This window comes from Oenanthe melanoleuca, unplaced genomic scaffold (genome assembly GCF_029582105.1).
Source record: "Oenanthe melanoleuca isolate GR-GAL-2019-014 unplaced genomic scaffold, OMel1.0 S001, whole genome shotgun sequence".
In the NCBI taxonomy this organism is placed as follows: domain Eukaryota; kingdom Metazoa; phylum Chordata; class Aves; order Passeriformes; family Muscicapidae; genus Oenanthe; species Oenanthe melanoleuca.
In genome coordinates, this window is record NW_026612650.1 from 1,924,740 (window position 1) to 1,939,949 (window position 15,210).

Consider the following 15,210-nt stretch of genomic DNA (forward strand, 5'->3'; position numbering starts at 1 on the left):
GCGGCCACAGCGGCAGGCAGCTCCGTGCAGACAGCGAGGGGGCAGGGAGAGGAGTAGACATAACACCAACCCGGGACAGTGACCCTGTAGGTCCAAGAGACCGTGGTGACACCAAGGCCTCATGGAACCAAGGAGGCCATTTTGACAATATGGACCCTAATGGAACCATTGTTATACAGCAGGGCCTCATGAAACCAAGGGGCCTTTGTGAAACTGTGCAAGGGGCATAATGGAGTCAAGGACACCACTGATACTGAAAAATCCACTGGATAGACACTTTTAAAGACAGTTTTGAGTATTTGAAAGCAGGTATTCTTTATTACAGCATGGTGGTCACTTGGGTAATCCTTCATCCAGTTGTGTGCATTGGGCATCAGGCGAACAGAGTTTTTATCACACGCACTGATTACGTATTCATTAGTTATCCCCACTTCCTTTGAATTTATTTGACACATTTGCAACCCATATCACAAGTCTTTATATGGTTCATTGGGATTTGTCTTCGACATCCAGTGTCCTTTTTAGGTGGCTGCTCCTCGACCCCCACTTTTGAGTATAGGCAATATTATTGCTTTGCATAATTTCTGCTTTGTCAGCCTTGCAGAGCTGAGGTGGCATCCTGCTTGCAATTTGTGTGACTTCTGTTTGCCTCAGCTACATCCTTTATCCATTTCTCCAAGGCTGTGCTGTTCTGTTCTACTGTCCTTGATGACAGTAAATGTTGTTCTCTTTTCCTGTCCTTGTCACAGTGCTCAACCCAAGAAGCGTGTCTGCAACCCCCTCCAACCCATGCACTTGGGGTGGGCAAGTGTTCCTGAGGGAGCAGGGATGGCACAGCCGGGCTGGACTGACCCAAGGGATGTTCCATTCCATGTCACACCATAAGCAGCAATAAACTGAGACAAGCACGGGGGAGGGGTGGAGAGGAAATTAATTTCTTTTTAAAGGCATTTTCCTTTCAGAACAGCACTTATGATGCCTAAAGTTTTAGCTTTCATTTTTTTAGATTTTGTACTGTCTTACTGTGTGATTCTGAACTTCATATACAATATTAGTAAGTTCTCTTCAGTTAGACAAAACAATCCTTTTCCAGCCTGAGAATCAAGGACGGCCATTACAGCCTTAGGCCAAAAAAGGATAAACAATAGTGAATTAAAGAGAGCAAACTGAGAGGGTAGGACTTTATAAAATGAAGACGTAACTGGAAAATTAACCACGATATGTAAAAGGATCAACATTTATAAAATTGTGAAGACCCGTGACCGGTCGTCCATCGTGCATTCAACTTGGGTAGAACCAGGGCCGGGCTCATGTACTGCCCAAGATGTATCATTTAAAAGTCTTTCAATAAATAACTACATTAATCCTTTAACTCTGTCTAGACTCTGTTCCAGATCAGCGTATTTAGGCATTACTGTCTCTCCTGTAATTCCTGAATCATAGTTTGAATTTGAGGAAAAAAGCTGCTGGACGACCGTCTCCATGCTGCATTCCAAAGCCCGTGCACTCTACTCCTTCTTCCTTCCTGTGAAGAAAGAACGATGTCAATGGGACACTGATGATTCCTCCTTGAACAGGAGACCAGTGATCTGACACAGGCCTGCCCAAAGGCTCTGATTTCACATCCCTGACACAGCTCAATCCTCAGGGCTCTCCTCTGGGTGATGTTTTTGATCCTCCTTCCCCCATAGAAATCTGCACCTCACTGCAATTCTCTTTGGCAGTGAAGACACAATCTGGAAATGGTTTTAACTTTACCCTCAGATTTTTAGCAGGGAGGGGAGAAGAAATGCAAAGGAATTTTTCATCTCTTTCCAACCTTTCATTTCTGCTTTCTGCAGCCCAATAAATAGAGCTCCACCATTGAAAAGTGGGTCACAGCCTTAATTCTAAGCCCACAGTGGCTTGAGCAAGCAGGAATTCCAGGGGTTTCCCTGCCCTGCTCTGGGCTGCTCCTTGCCCTGGCTTTGCTGGCTGCAGCTGCAGCAAGAACAGGCCCCAGGGTCAGGGAAGGCCAATCCTTCCTCAGCTTTCCCTGCCCTGGGGCCAAGAGGCTGTTCCCAACACACTGTGTGTCCAGCCTGAGCCATGCCAGGGCCACAGGCTGGGGCCAGCCCGGCCACATTGCAGTCTGTGTCCGGCTGACTCCGTACCCTGCCCAGCACCAGATCCTGCAGGCACAGCTGCTCTCTGCATTCCCTGCGCTCACAGACACGGCCAGGCTCTGCCCAGGGGAGCTCCTCTCCCTGCTGATCATCAACAGGGAAACAAGGCTGATCTCACACGTGCCCCAGCATGGGACCAGCAGTGGGGGAGCGCCAGAAGGGCAGTGGGGAAAAGGAAGGAGACGGGAACAGGACTCCAAGGGGGGACCCTCAGCAAGTATCAGGCAACGAGAGAACTCCCAGCACACAGCCTCTGCAAGGATGGAGGACACAAGAGGCACTTGGAGCACCTGCACATGCAGAGAACACATCAGCATGGAGGTGTTTCAGGTCCATGGACCACAGAAGCTGTTCCCCATGGAAGGACTGTCCCTGCCCAAGGCCTCTGAGGAGCTGAGCAGGATGAGCTCATAGAGTGGTTGGCCTGTAGAGCAGCTTCTGCCTTCAGATGGGTGAAAGTGTGCTTGGTAATGGCTGTGCTCACCTTGGATTTTCTCCAGCATTTTTCTGAAAATCTCAAGCTCATGCTCTCTGATCTCCGAGCATTTCAGTTTACCGAAAGTATGAGTTTTAATTCTTTGGAGGAGCAGCCACATTTCTAGCTCTATACTGGACGACATCACCATTGGCAAGTTCTTCTCCTTTGTCCCTGTGTAGAAAGAACGATGTCACTGATGTTTCCTCCTTGAGCACGAGACCAGCTATCTGACCCAAGCATGCCTAAAGTCTCTGATTTATCCTCCCTGACACAGGGTCTCCCTTCAGGGCTCTCCTGTGGGTGGTTTTTCCTTCCTCCTTTCCCCTTAGAAATCCTCAACTCACAGGAATTCTGTTTGGCCATGAAGGCACAATCTGGAAATTGTTTTACCTTTACCCTCAGACTTTTAGCAGGGTGAGGAAAAGAAATGCAAAGCAAATTTTCATCTCTTTCCAACCTTTCATTTCTGCTTTCTGCAGCCCAATAACGACAGCTCCAGCTTTGAAAAGTGAGCCACAGGCTCAATTCTAAGCCCACAATGGCTTGAGCCAGCAGGAATTCCAGGGGTTTCCCTGGTCTGCTCTGGGCTGCTCCTTGCCCTGGCTTTGCTGACTGCAGCTGCAGCAAGAACAGGCCCCAGAGTAAGGGAAGGCCAATCCTTCCTCAGCTTTCCCTGCCCTGGGGCCAAGGTCACCAGAAGGGCAGTGGGGAAAGGGACAGAGACGGGAACAGGACTTCAAGGGGGGACCCTTAGCAAGTATCAAGCAATGAGAGAACTCCCAGCACACACCCCCTGCAAGGATGGGGGACACAAGAGGCACTTGGAGCACCTGCACCTGCAGAGAAGACATCAGCATGGAGGTGTTTCAGGTCCATGGACCACAGAAGCTGTTCCCCATGGAAGGACTGTCCCTGCCCAAGGCCTCTGAGGAGCTGAGCAGGATGAGCTCATAGAGTGGTTGGCCTGTAGAGCAGCTTCTGCCTTCAGATGGGTGAAAGTGTGCTTGGCAATGGTCCTGCTCACCTTGGATCTTCTCCTCCAGCTCTTCTTTGAAAACCTGAAGCTCATACTTCATGGTATCCAGACATTCATTTATATCCTCTTCAATAGCCTGAATTTTTTGAGAGAGCTGTCGTTTGTTCTTCTGCAACATGTTCTCCAGGGCTAATGCAATATTCTCCACATTCATTCCTGTGAAGAAAGAACAATGTCACCAGGCCACTGATGTTTCCTCCTTGAGCAGGAGAACAGCTATGTGACACAAGCATGCCCAAAGGCTCTGATCTAACCTTTCTGACACAGGGTCTCCCTTCAGGGCTCTCCTGTGGGTGGTATTTACCTTTCTCCTGCCTCCTTAGAAATTCTCAACTTCCAGGAATTCTGTTTGGCCATGAAGGCACAATCTGGAAATGGTTTTAACTTTACCCACAGACTTTAAGCCGGTTGAGGAAAAGAAATGCAAAACAAATTTTCATCTCTTTCCAAACTTTCATTCTCCTTTCTGCATCCCAATAAATAGAGCTCCACCACTGAAAAGTGGCACACAGCTTTAATTCTAAGCCCACAATGGCTTGAGCCAGCAGGAATTCCAGATGTTTCCCTGCCCTGCTCTGGGCTGCTCCTTGCCATGGCTTTGCTGGCTGCAGCTGGAGCAAGAACAGGCCCCAGGGTCAGGGAAGGCAAATCCTTCCTCAGCTTTCCCTGCCCTGGGGCCAAGAGGCTGTTCCCAACACACTGTGTGTCCAGCCTGAGCCATGCCAGGGCCACAGGCTGGGGCCAGCCTGGCCACATTGCAGTCTGTGCCCGGCTGACTCCTTCCCCTGCCCAGCACCAGATCCTGCAGGCACAGCTGCTCTCTGCATTCCCTGCGCTCACAGACACGGCCAGGCTCTGCCCAGGGGAGCTCCTCTCCCTGCTGATCATCAACAGGGAAACAAGGCTGATCTCACACGTGCCCCAGCATGGGACCAGCAGTGGGGGAGCGCCAGAAGGGCAGCGGGGAAAGGGAAGGAGACGGGAACAGGACTCCAAGGGGGACCTTTAGCAAGTATCAGGGAATGAAAGAACTCCCAGCACACATCCTCTGCAAGGATGGGGGACACAAGAGGCACTTGGAGCACCTGCCCTTGCAGAGAACACTTCAGCATGGAGGTGTTTCAGGTCCATGGACCACAGAAGCTGTTCCCCATGGAAGGAATGTCCCTGCCCATGGCCTCTGAGGAGCTGAGCAGGATGAGCTCATAGAGTGGTTGGCCTGTAGAGCAGCTTCTGCTTTCAGATGGGTGAAAGTGTGCTTGGTAATGGCTGTGCTCACCTTGGATCTTCTCCAGCTCTTCTCTGCGAACCTGAAGCTTATACTTTATGGTCATTGGCCAATTCTCTACATCTTCTTCCAGAGACTGAATTCTTTGGGAGAGCTGCCGGACATTCTTCCTCAACCTGGATTCCAGGACCCGTGCCCTTTCCTTCTCCTTCTTTCCTGTGAAGAAAGAAAACTGGGCCACTGATGTTTCCTCCTTGAGCAGGAGAGTAGTGATCTGACACAGGCATGCCCAAAGGCTCTGATTTAACCTCCCTGACTCAGGGCCTCCCTTCAGGGCTCTCCTCTGGGTGGTTTTTTCCTTTCTCCTTCCCCCTTAGAAATCCGCACCTCACTGCAATTCTCTTTGGCCATGAAGACACTATCTGAAAATGGTTTTACTTTACCCTCAGACTTTTAGCAGGGAGGGGAGAAGAAACACAAATGAAATTTTCATCTCTTTCCAGCATTTCATTAGTGCACTCTGCAGCCCAATAAATAGAGCTCCACCATTGAAAAGTGGGTCACAGCCTTAATTCTAAGCCCACAGTGGCTTGAGCAAGCAGGAATTCCAGGGGTTTCCCTGCCCTGCTCTGGGCTGCTCCTTGCCCTGGCTTTGCTGGCTGCAGCTGCAGCAAGAACAGGCCCCAGGGTCAGGGAAGGCCAATCCTTCCTCAGCTTTCCCTGCCCTGGGGCCAAGAGGCTGTTCCCAACACACTGTGTGTCCAGCCTGAGCCATGCCAGGGCCACAGGCTGGGGCCAGCCCGGCCACATTGCAGTCTGTGTCCGGTTGACTCCGTACCCTGCCCAGCACCAGATCCTGCAGGCACAGCTGCTCTCTGCATTCCCTGCGCTCACAGACACGGCCAGGCTCTGCCCAGGGGAGCTCCTCTCCCTGCTGATCATCAACAGGGAAACAAGGCTGATCTCACACGTGCCCCAGCATGGGACCAGCAGTGGGGGAGCGCCAGAAGGGCAGCGGGGAAAGGGAAGGAGACGGGAACAGGACTTCAACGGGGGACCCTTAGCAAGTATCAGACAAATGAGAGAACTCCCAGCACACAGCCTCTGCAAGGATGGGGGACACAAGAGGGACTTTGAGTACCTGCAGAGAACACTTCAGCATGGAGGTGTTTCAGGTCCATGGACCACAGAAGCTGTTCCCCTAGGAAGGACTGTCCCTGCCCATGGCCTCTGAGGAGCTGAGCAGGATGAGCTCACAGGGTGGTTGGCCTGTAAAGCAGCTTCTGCCTGCACCTGGGTGAAAATTTTCTTGGCAATGGCCAAGCTCACCTTGGATCTTCTCCACCTTTTGTCTTAGGAGCTGAACGTCATTCTGCGTAGAGCCCTCCAATTCTTTGAAATCTTTAAGCAGAGCTTCCATTTTATTCTTGAGGTCCTGGAAGTCCTTGCTCATCTTGGATTCCAGATCCTTTGTGGTCTTCTCTCTCTCTCTCCTGTCTGTAGAAAAAGATTAGTGTCACTGGGAAACTGACATTTCTCCCTTGAGCGGGAGACCACTCAGTCTTTCTGGGGATGCTCATATCCTCTTTTTAAAAGTCTCTTCCTGAGGGTCTCTTAGATCTTGCTGCTGGTTGATTTTTCTTCCAGTCTCGGAAGAACTAATCGCTTCAGAGTAATTAAACACTGTGCTCAAGGTGCAATCTGGAAATGGATTCTTTTTTTCCTGTATTTCTTTGTTCAGATGTGAAACAAAAAGCTCAGACCTAGTTCCCTCACATCCTGCCTGTTCACCAACTTGTTTGCTCCAGACTTCATTTTCTTTAGATCATCCTTTCTAATTGAGCAGCCTTTGAAAAGAATTAACTCATCCCTGAAAAACAGAGATGTGGTATTCACAGGCTGATGCACCTCTGGGTACCACTTAGCACTACCCTGCCTTTCAAATCCTATTGCAACCAGAGTTTGCCCTGGGAAGGAGCCTTGGCCCCCCTACTGTAGCCCCAGTTTTCTTCCTGACATGGAGACTTTTTCTCTAAGAGCTTTTGCCTTTGTAAGGAGTCTTGGCACTACTGAGAGCCCTTCTAAACAGGGCTTGGAACTTCTGTGTTGCTGATGAGGAATACTGGGAAGAATCCCATTGCCTTCTCACAGCCCAAAGGCCTGGACATAGTGGAGAGCACAGGTCACACTAAATTCCAAGTGTTCCTTGAGGGAATGACATTCCCCTGCCAGCGTCCCAGATGGAAAGAGCAGGGGCAGGAGGACAGCTGGCTTTAAAATCCAGGGAGTGCGATCCAGCAGAGGCCAGGCTGTCCTGGTCTGTGCTGAGAACACAGCTGGAATATCTCAGCATCCTGGGATCTTGGGGTCCTGCATGGGGATGGGATGGAGAAGGGCCTGGGGAAGGGAATATAACAAAGGACTGGCTGGAGACCTTTGGAAATTGAATTTATGGACAGTGGGATTGTTTGATCTGACTGCACCGGGCTGTCATGCACAACAGACCTCTGGATCTCCTTCTTGCTTGGCAGGGTTTAGTTTCCAGGTAGTGTGGGCAAGGACTGGCAGTGACCTGCACAGAAAGGCTTTTGCCTTTTTTCCCTGTTGCTAAGCCCAGGATGAGATTCCTGGTTTAGTGCACAAAGAAAGGAAAGGAAATCCCAGAAGGGATGTGCTATGCCTTTGAAATAATTACCACTTGCAAGGAAAACCCTCTACTAGAGTAGGATGTGTCTCTGGTCAAAGAAGGTCGTCCCTCTGATCAAACTGATCCCACCCCAAAGGCCAGGCCTCCTGCTGTGCACTTCGGGAAGACACCTCCACTGGCCTCACTCCCCTCAGGGATAACACATCCCATCCCATCCCATCCCATCCCATCCCATCCCATCCCATCCCATCCCATCCCATCCCATCCCATCCCATCCCATCCCATCCCATCCCATCCCATCCCATCCCATCCCATCCCATCCCATCCCATCCCATCCCACCCCACCCCACCCCACCTCACCCCACCCCACCTCACCCCACCCCACCCCACCCCATCCCATCCCATCCCATCCCATCCCATCCCATCCCATCCCATCCCATCCCATCCCATCCCATCCCATCCCATCCCATCCCATGGATGGCCACAGACAAGAGCAATGGGATACATGAGTCCTCACTCACTGTATTCGTTGCATATCTTGTCGATTATCGCTACTGTGGCTTTCTCAAGCACACAGAAAGCTACTGCACCTGCTGCACATCAGGTACATATGAAAACAAAAACAGAAGGAAAATCAGGACATTAACAAGGGCCTTTCCCCAAGGAACTCCAGGACTGCACTGAGCAGGTTCTGGGGCAGAACACATCCCACAGCTGGCCCAGGAGCCATGAGGTCCTGTGGACCAGGAGCCCCACAGCAGTGCTGGGGGGTTCCTGACCCTCGGGGCCACCGAGGCTCTCCTGGGCCAGGAAGCTGCTTCAGCTGCCACAGCTCTCAGGCACCACACAGCTGCCTCAGTCCCACCAGAGCACAGCCACCCTCGAGAGGGTGAGACTCTTCTGCCTCACACTCCAGGAGTGGAGAGGAACCTCCCGGGTCCCTTCACTGTCCATTGGCACATTCATTTCAGTCTGACCCTCAAAGCTTGCTCAGGAACATCCCCTGCTAGAGTAGGACGTGTCTCTGGTCAAAGAAGGTCACCCCTCTGACCAAACTGATCCCACCCCAAAGGCCAGGCCTCCTGCTGTGCTCTGGGAGGGGTTCTGCAGGCAATGGGCTCAGGGGAGTGACCTCCACTGGCCTCACTGCTCCCAGGAATGACACGTTCCATCCCAAGGGCTCCCAAGGATGGCCACAGACAAGAGCAATGGGACACATGAGTCCACACTTACTTATGGACTCAAATTGGCCTCCTTGGAGGCCAATGCTGCCATGAACTCCTTTATTTGTGGCCATTAGGTTCACATGAGAAGAAAAAGAAAAATTAAAAGGAGGAAGCTTCACTACAGAATTTCCCTACGGATTTAAAAAATGCACAGAAGAGCTTATTTTTGACAGACATATCCCTTATACTACTCAAATCTCTGATCTACTCAGGGTTTTACAATTTACTTATTTTCCCTTCCATCACTGTCTAAATAGATGTAATACAGCTCTTACCAAAAAATTGAGCCATGTCCTTGTCTCTTATCTCCTGTGTTCTTTTCTCGAGGTTAACTCTGCAATGCAAGGGAAAAGAGGGGAAAAAATCTCTGTGGAGGGCACAGGACTAGAGAAGATAACACAGTTGATAAGATGTTCTGTTGTACTCCCAGCTGGTTCCTAATGCATCTTATCTCCCCTGGAGCTCTGAGAATTCTCACAGATACACACTTCATCTTCCTTGGTCAAAGTTAAGACCTTCTGCTTTTGCAGAGTGCAGAACCTGGTGTTCAACCCCAGCCACAATTTTCCACAGAGGTAAGGGACCATTTTCCATTGCTTCAGACTCATATCTTGGCAGTTATCCTGACAAGCTATGAAGAAATCTATGGAGAAAGGATAAGTGACCTTGGCTGGCTGCCAGATGCCCATCGAACTTCTCTCACTCCCCCTCCTCAATTGGACAGGAGATTAAAGAGAGAGCTCACATAAAGCCTGGGACATCCCTCACCTGGTGCCATCATGGGCAAACCAGATTCGACTTGGGGACGATTGCTTTGCTTTCTTGGCAATTCCCAAGAGAGCAGGAAACGGAGTAACAAAGACAAAACTGAAACCCCCTCACTCCCACCCTCCCTTCCTCATGGTTGTGAACACTCCTAGTGCAGGGGCAGCTGCAGTGCCAGACGCAAGTTGAGCTCCAGGTGAGAGCTGGAGACAAGAGCCCATGTACTAACAAAGCACAACAAAGGGCACCAAGAGCAATGGCACAGCTGGGGAAAAGACACTGAGAGTCCCAGCAGGAGCTGAGGGCTCAGGAGGAAGAGCCAGAGTTGGGCCTTGGGCAAGCAGACTGTGGGGGGATAAAACTGAGGGGTTCCTTTGTTGTAGGAACAGCTCAAGCCATTCCTGTGATACTGCCCTGGGAATAAATGGCTTTATGGAATCAGACATCTGAGATTCTGCTGTGGGAAACCTGGGCTGGAACCAGGGAGGACACAGGGGCTGAGTGTGGGAGTGGGGGGTGTGGGGAGTCTAGCAGGGCCCATTGGGGCACTGGGGCCACTGCTGTGGAGGGGCTCTGGCCCCAGCACTGAACACCTCTGGTGGCTGGAGTGGGATGGCCAGAGAGCCTCGGGAATGGTCACACTGGGAAGTTTCCTTAACATCCCATTCTGCAGAGCTGGCTGCAGAAAGCACGGCCTCACTGACCCTTCCAGCAAAGCCGCCTGTCCCTTCTGACCACATCCATCAGAGCAGCAATGATGGGGTGAAGGCAGAAGCAGGGGCTGCTCAGGAGTGAGGAAAGGTCTGCTCAGGGCAAGCTCACTGCCGTGCTCTGCTCTCTCTCTCTTTCTTGCACTCCATTTCCCTGAGCTGACTACTCCTCGTGAATTTTTGTTTTCTTTGCCAAGGGCCACGTTCCAGAGAAGGAGGAGAGCCTGGACTGAATTAAGGAACCCCCTGCCAAAAACTGCTGCATGTCAAGAAAGCTTTCCTGGTGTGCAAGGGGAGTATAAGCCCAGGTGAGGAAAAGAGCTTCCCTGAGGACTGTAAATAGAGAAATGCCAGCAGGGACCCAAGAGAAGTCACAGGCTGAGGCCCATGGCTGTCCCATGGGTTCACCCCAGGACTGAACCCTGCTCTATTTCCTCCCACTACCTTTTACTATTTTGCTCTGGTCTGAAAGGAAGTAAAGAATATAAATGGCATAAAACACTCAAGATTTGAGGGGTTTTCCCCTGAAAGCAGAGCAATAGAGTGATGGCTTCTTATACAGAATCAGTGAATAGATGATGTGCACATGGAGCTGTCCTGAATGTGCCTCTGCTATTGTGAACACAGACATTTACCTCAGATCACCACTCATGGAAAGATGGTTGTGCTTCCAGGAATGGTCACCCCACTTCTCACAGTCAGAGACAAATTGTTCTCTCTGTCTGTCTTTGTCCCTCTCTCATATTTTGAAGGAGCCCTGACAACAGGTTTAGACAGGGAAATTAATTTATGCAGGGCCAGATCTGCAATCCTGAGCCAAAGCTGAAGCTTTGGGGGGAAAAAAGAAAAGGAAGGGGAAAAGAGAGGAGAAGGCAGGAGAAGGAAAAAGAAAATGCAGGAAGGGGGGAAGAGAGAAGAAAGAAAAAGTACAGCCAGGAAAAAAACCAAACAAAACGAACAAATGAAAAAAAACAAAACAAAACAAAACAAAAAACCAAACCTCTCTCTTCTGCATTGTCAGTGATGTCTCTGCTGGCCAGAAACCAGAAGAGTCTGGTCAGCCAACAGAGGCACATTAACTTAGACATTCTGAATTTTGCATTGAGTCTAGTACATTAATACCAGTATTTGAGCTAAATCCACGAGGGCTGTATGAATGGAGGTGAAATTCATTATGCTTTGTTTTGGTGCTAAGGTGAGCTATTATTTTAATTCTTATATTTATATTATTAAGTTTTAGTCACTCTATGAAATAACTACTCAATAAATATTCAGACAATCTAATCAGCCAACATCAAAGAAACAAACAATTGGCCACAATACAATTGTGGCATCCATGCTCTGCCTAATCAATATGCTATTACTTTTTACTTTTTTCCCAATAAATATGTAGCAAGAGTCACGGCCACAATTTTTGCTATCTGGTAAAAAAACTTAAATAAGTAATTAAGGCCTGAGTTGACTATTTCTTCCCTCTGTAGCAATGAATTAGGAACTGGATTAGTATCTGCAAACTGTGGGTGGGAAGGGACAATGGACTTTGAATGGGATTGCTATGAAATATTAACTTTATGGTCTCCCAACAACCATTCTTGACAGGCTCCCACCCTCTGCAGCACAGCTGGGCCTTATTGAGGCAAAGGCACTGAAAGCCCTGGGGGCTCTTCAAGCCTCAGCAGAGCCCAGTGAAGGCCCCAGGAAGGCAGCAGCATCCTTTTCCCATTCCATTCTCTCTGGCAGAACTGCACACAGCACTTGAGGGGTCAGCAGTGCCCAGACCAGGGAGTGCTCAGTGCCGGGCAGCCTTGTGAGGAGGGGGTGTCACTGCTGTATATTGCCAGCAGTGATTGCACTGGCCTTGCCCAGAGGGGCGACTGCAGGTGCAGACTGCTCTGCTGCAGATATTTCTCTTTGGCAGTCACACTTTTGTTGCTGGTTTTGCTGTTGCAGACACTGATATTTTTGGGGAAATCCCACCAGCACGTGAAGGACAGCTGGGGGATTCCCACCCCAGCCACCCACCGGTGCAGTGGTTCCTGCCTGGCACAGCTCCCCTGTCGCTGGGCAGGTGTGGTGTAAATGTGCTGGGCAGGGGGTTCAAACCCTTCCCCTGGCTGTGCTCCTCTCACACAGCCCAGGGTGCTGCTGGCTTTGCTGCTGGCTCATGTGCTCACCTCCCATGTGCTGCCTTTTCACCCTGGAGCTCGGCCAGCTCAGCCAAGAGCCCCAGCAGATGGGTGTTTTACTCGTGGCTTCCTGGAAAGACCATTCCTGCCCGTGGGAGAGGCTGCCCTGCAGGGCCTATCACATTTCCTGGGCTCCTTCACCCTTCAGAGCTTCTTCTCCTGCCACCACCTGGTTCAGCACCCCGAGTTCATCAAAGTCTTCTCCTCTGCAGCCCCAGCTCTGGGCTTTGCTGCTGGCCTCAGTCCCTGCCCCTCGGTGCCTGGGACCCCACTAATTCCTGGTTGTGGCAGCCCAGGCTGGCACTGATGAGCAGATTCCTGACCAGCTCTTCCCTCTGGGCCAGGACCAGGCCCCCATGAGCATCCCCCTGTTCCCCTACCAGGCAGCTCTGCTGAGCCATCATTCCACGATCCCCCACGCTGTGGGAACCCTTTGCCTTGCCTGGCCCTGAATGCCAGGGCAGTTGCCATTCCCCATGGGAACCTGCTCACTGGCCTGGACACCCCTCCAGGTTGCCCACAGAGCATTTCTGCCAGCCCTCCCTGAAACTCCCAAGGAGTTTCTAAACTGCCAAGACAGTGTCCCCGCTTTCTGACCCCTCCACTGCTCACTCACACAAGTCAGCTTAACCTTTGAGGATCTCCAGGCATGCCAGCTGCTCCTCACACCTCCCATCCTCATCCTCCCTGACACTCCCTCTGGCAGAGCTTCTCCCCTCCCACTGCATTCCACCAGCACTCAGGCATGTTAGGGATGTTTTTGGCTCAGAAAAAAATGATGTGGGCCGCTTTTGAGCTCAAAATAAGCAATTTTGGGTTGTTAGGAGCACAGAAACTCCCACTCAGGAGCATTTGGGCTAAGAAACTGCAAGTTTGGGAGCTTTGGATTCAGAAATAGTGATTTAGGGAGCTTTGGGGTCCCAAACACTGATTTAGAGAGACTGGGGGCTCTGAACAAGCCCAAATTTTAGGCAGCATTGGGGTTGAAAAACACCAATCTAGAGAGCACTTGGCTCAAAACCACTGCTTTGGGGAACTTCTGGCCTCAGGAAATCCCATCTAGGCAGCTTTTCAGCTCAGAATTCCAATTTAGGGATCTTTTGGCCCCAGAAACACATTTAAGGAATTGCAGTACTCAAAAAGGGATGTCAGGAAGCTTTGAGGGTCAGGAAAAGCAACTTGGGGAGCTTCAAGGCTCAGAAACATCAATTTAATGAGTTTTAGGTCTCCGAAAAATCAATGTCCAGAGACTTTGGGCTCAAAAGCAGAAATTTAGGATACTTTTGGGGCGAGCAATTCCACTTCAAGGTGCTTTTGGCCTCAAAAATAGCCATCTGGGGAACTTCACAAGGGAGAATGCATAAGCTTTAGGAGCACTGGGGCTCATAAATACCCACCTGGGGAGTTTTTGGGACCTGAAACAGCATTTGTGTTCAGAAATACTGATTTAGGGAGCACTGTGGGGCTCTTAAACACCGGTTCAGGAACACACAGGTTCTGAGAAATGCTGATTTGGGGAGTTCAAGACTGAGAAAAAACATCATATTAGGAGCCTTGGGAATCAGGGAGAGTGATTTGGGGATATTTTCAGATCAGAAAGAGCGATTTAAAGCGCTTTAGGGCTCCAAAAACCCCCCAATTTAAGCAGATTTCGGGCTCTGTAGTCCCCATTTAGAGAGCTTTGGAGCTCCAAATCAGTGATCTAGGGAGCTTTTGGGTTCAGAAGTGTCAGTTTCTGGAGCAGAAGGAGCAACCCGTGGGGAAACACAGGAGCAAGGGGCTGGTGCTTACCTGGACAAGGCTGGGAAGGAGCAGCTCCGCACCAGGGTGTGAGCAGCAGGGTGAGAGCACCAGGGGGCTCGTCCCGGTTATATCTCACCTCCCTGCTCCCATTCCCACCCCCACGGGCTCCTCCCGCCTCCCCCCAGCACCTCATTTCTTGGTTTTACACCGATTTCCTGTAAATGCCTCTAAAACTGAAAGTGAAAATGCTCTGAGCAGGGAGCAGATTCTTGGCCTGGGGGGGGGAAATGGGCACAGCCAGTGGCTGCTCCCTGCTCCTGGAGGCATCCCAGGGAATGCACTGGGAGGGGACTGGGAGCACTGGGAGTGAACCCCACGCTCTGATGGCAAGCAGGGCACGTGGCTTGAGTTAGGGTTGTCAGGGCTCTGGAACACTGATTCTGGGAACTTCATGGCTCAGAAACCTCAATTTCAGCAGCTTTGGGACCATAACAGTGATTTCAGGAAAAGAGAAAGTGCAATTTGATGGCCTTTGGGTTTGAAAATGCTGATTTTGGGAGGTTTTTGGCTCAGAATAAGAACTAACCAAACAAACTTAGAAAGCTCAGAGTTTCAAAGAAAGCAATTTAGCAATATTTTGAGCTCAGAAACACCAATTTATAGAGATTTCTTCTGCTTCAGAAACACCCACTTAAGGATATTTTGGTGTCTGTACCACCAATTTAGGGAGCTGGGAAACACTCATTTAGGGAGGATTACAGCTCAAAAATACCAAATAAAAGAGTTTTTGACCTCCCAAATCAAAAACTTATTGAGGGAGAATTTTGCTCACAAGGACTGGAATAAAACTATGGGGAGGGCTGACAGACTGACTATATCCCAAACCCACCATGACAAGTGCTGTGAGCCTGTGGTAGTGAAAACAACCCCTGGATGACTGCAAACATACCCTGTGTCCCATTCAGGCAGTGAATGGTTTTATCACATCCCCTGTGATGAACCAGCCTCTGGAAAGATGGAGTGATG

At 50.3% G+C, this 15,210-nt stretch overlaps 1 protein-coding gene across 2 annotated transcripts; it reads right to left on the reverse strand.

Annotated features, from left to right (window-relative positions):
• Nucleotides 1-289: 289 nt before the first annotated feature.
• Nucleotides 290-14,370, reverse strand: LOC130266086 (leucine zipper protein 1-like). 2 transcript variants are annotated; one of them, XM_056515406.1, is made up of 8 exons: nucleotides 14,233-14,370; nucleotides 9,056-9,114; nucleotides 8,076-8,147; nucleotides 6,237-6,404; nucleotides 4,959-5,123; nucleotides 3,668-3,835; nucleotides 2,650-2,814; nucleotides 290-1,525 (listed from the first exon to the last, which is right to left on the reverse strand). In XM_056515406.1, exons 2-8 carry the CDS (start codon nucleotides 9,069-9,071, stop codon nucleotides 1,509-1,511), a joined length of 771 nt encoding a protein of 256 aa, XP_056371381.1. In that variant the 5' UTR covers nucleotides 9,072-9,114; nucleotides 14,233-14,370; the 3' UTR covers nucleotides 290-1,508. The 2 variants fall into 2 exon arrangements, with proteins under 2 accessions (XP_056371381.1, XP_056371382.1); XM_056515407.1 differs by having other exon boundaries at nucleotides 8,076-8,108; nucleotides 14,233-14,329.
• Between the last annotated feature and the right edge of the window lie 840 nt (nucleotides 14,371-15,210).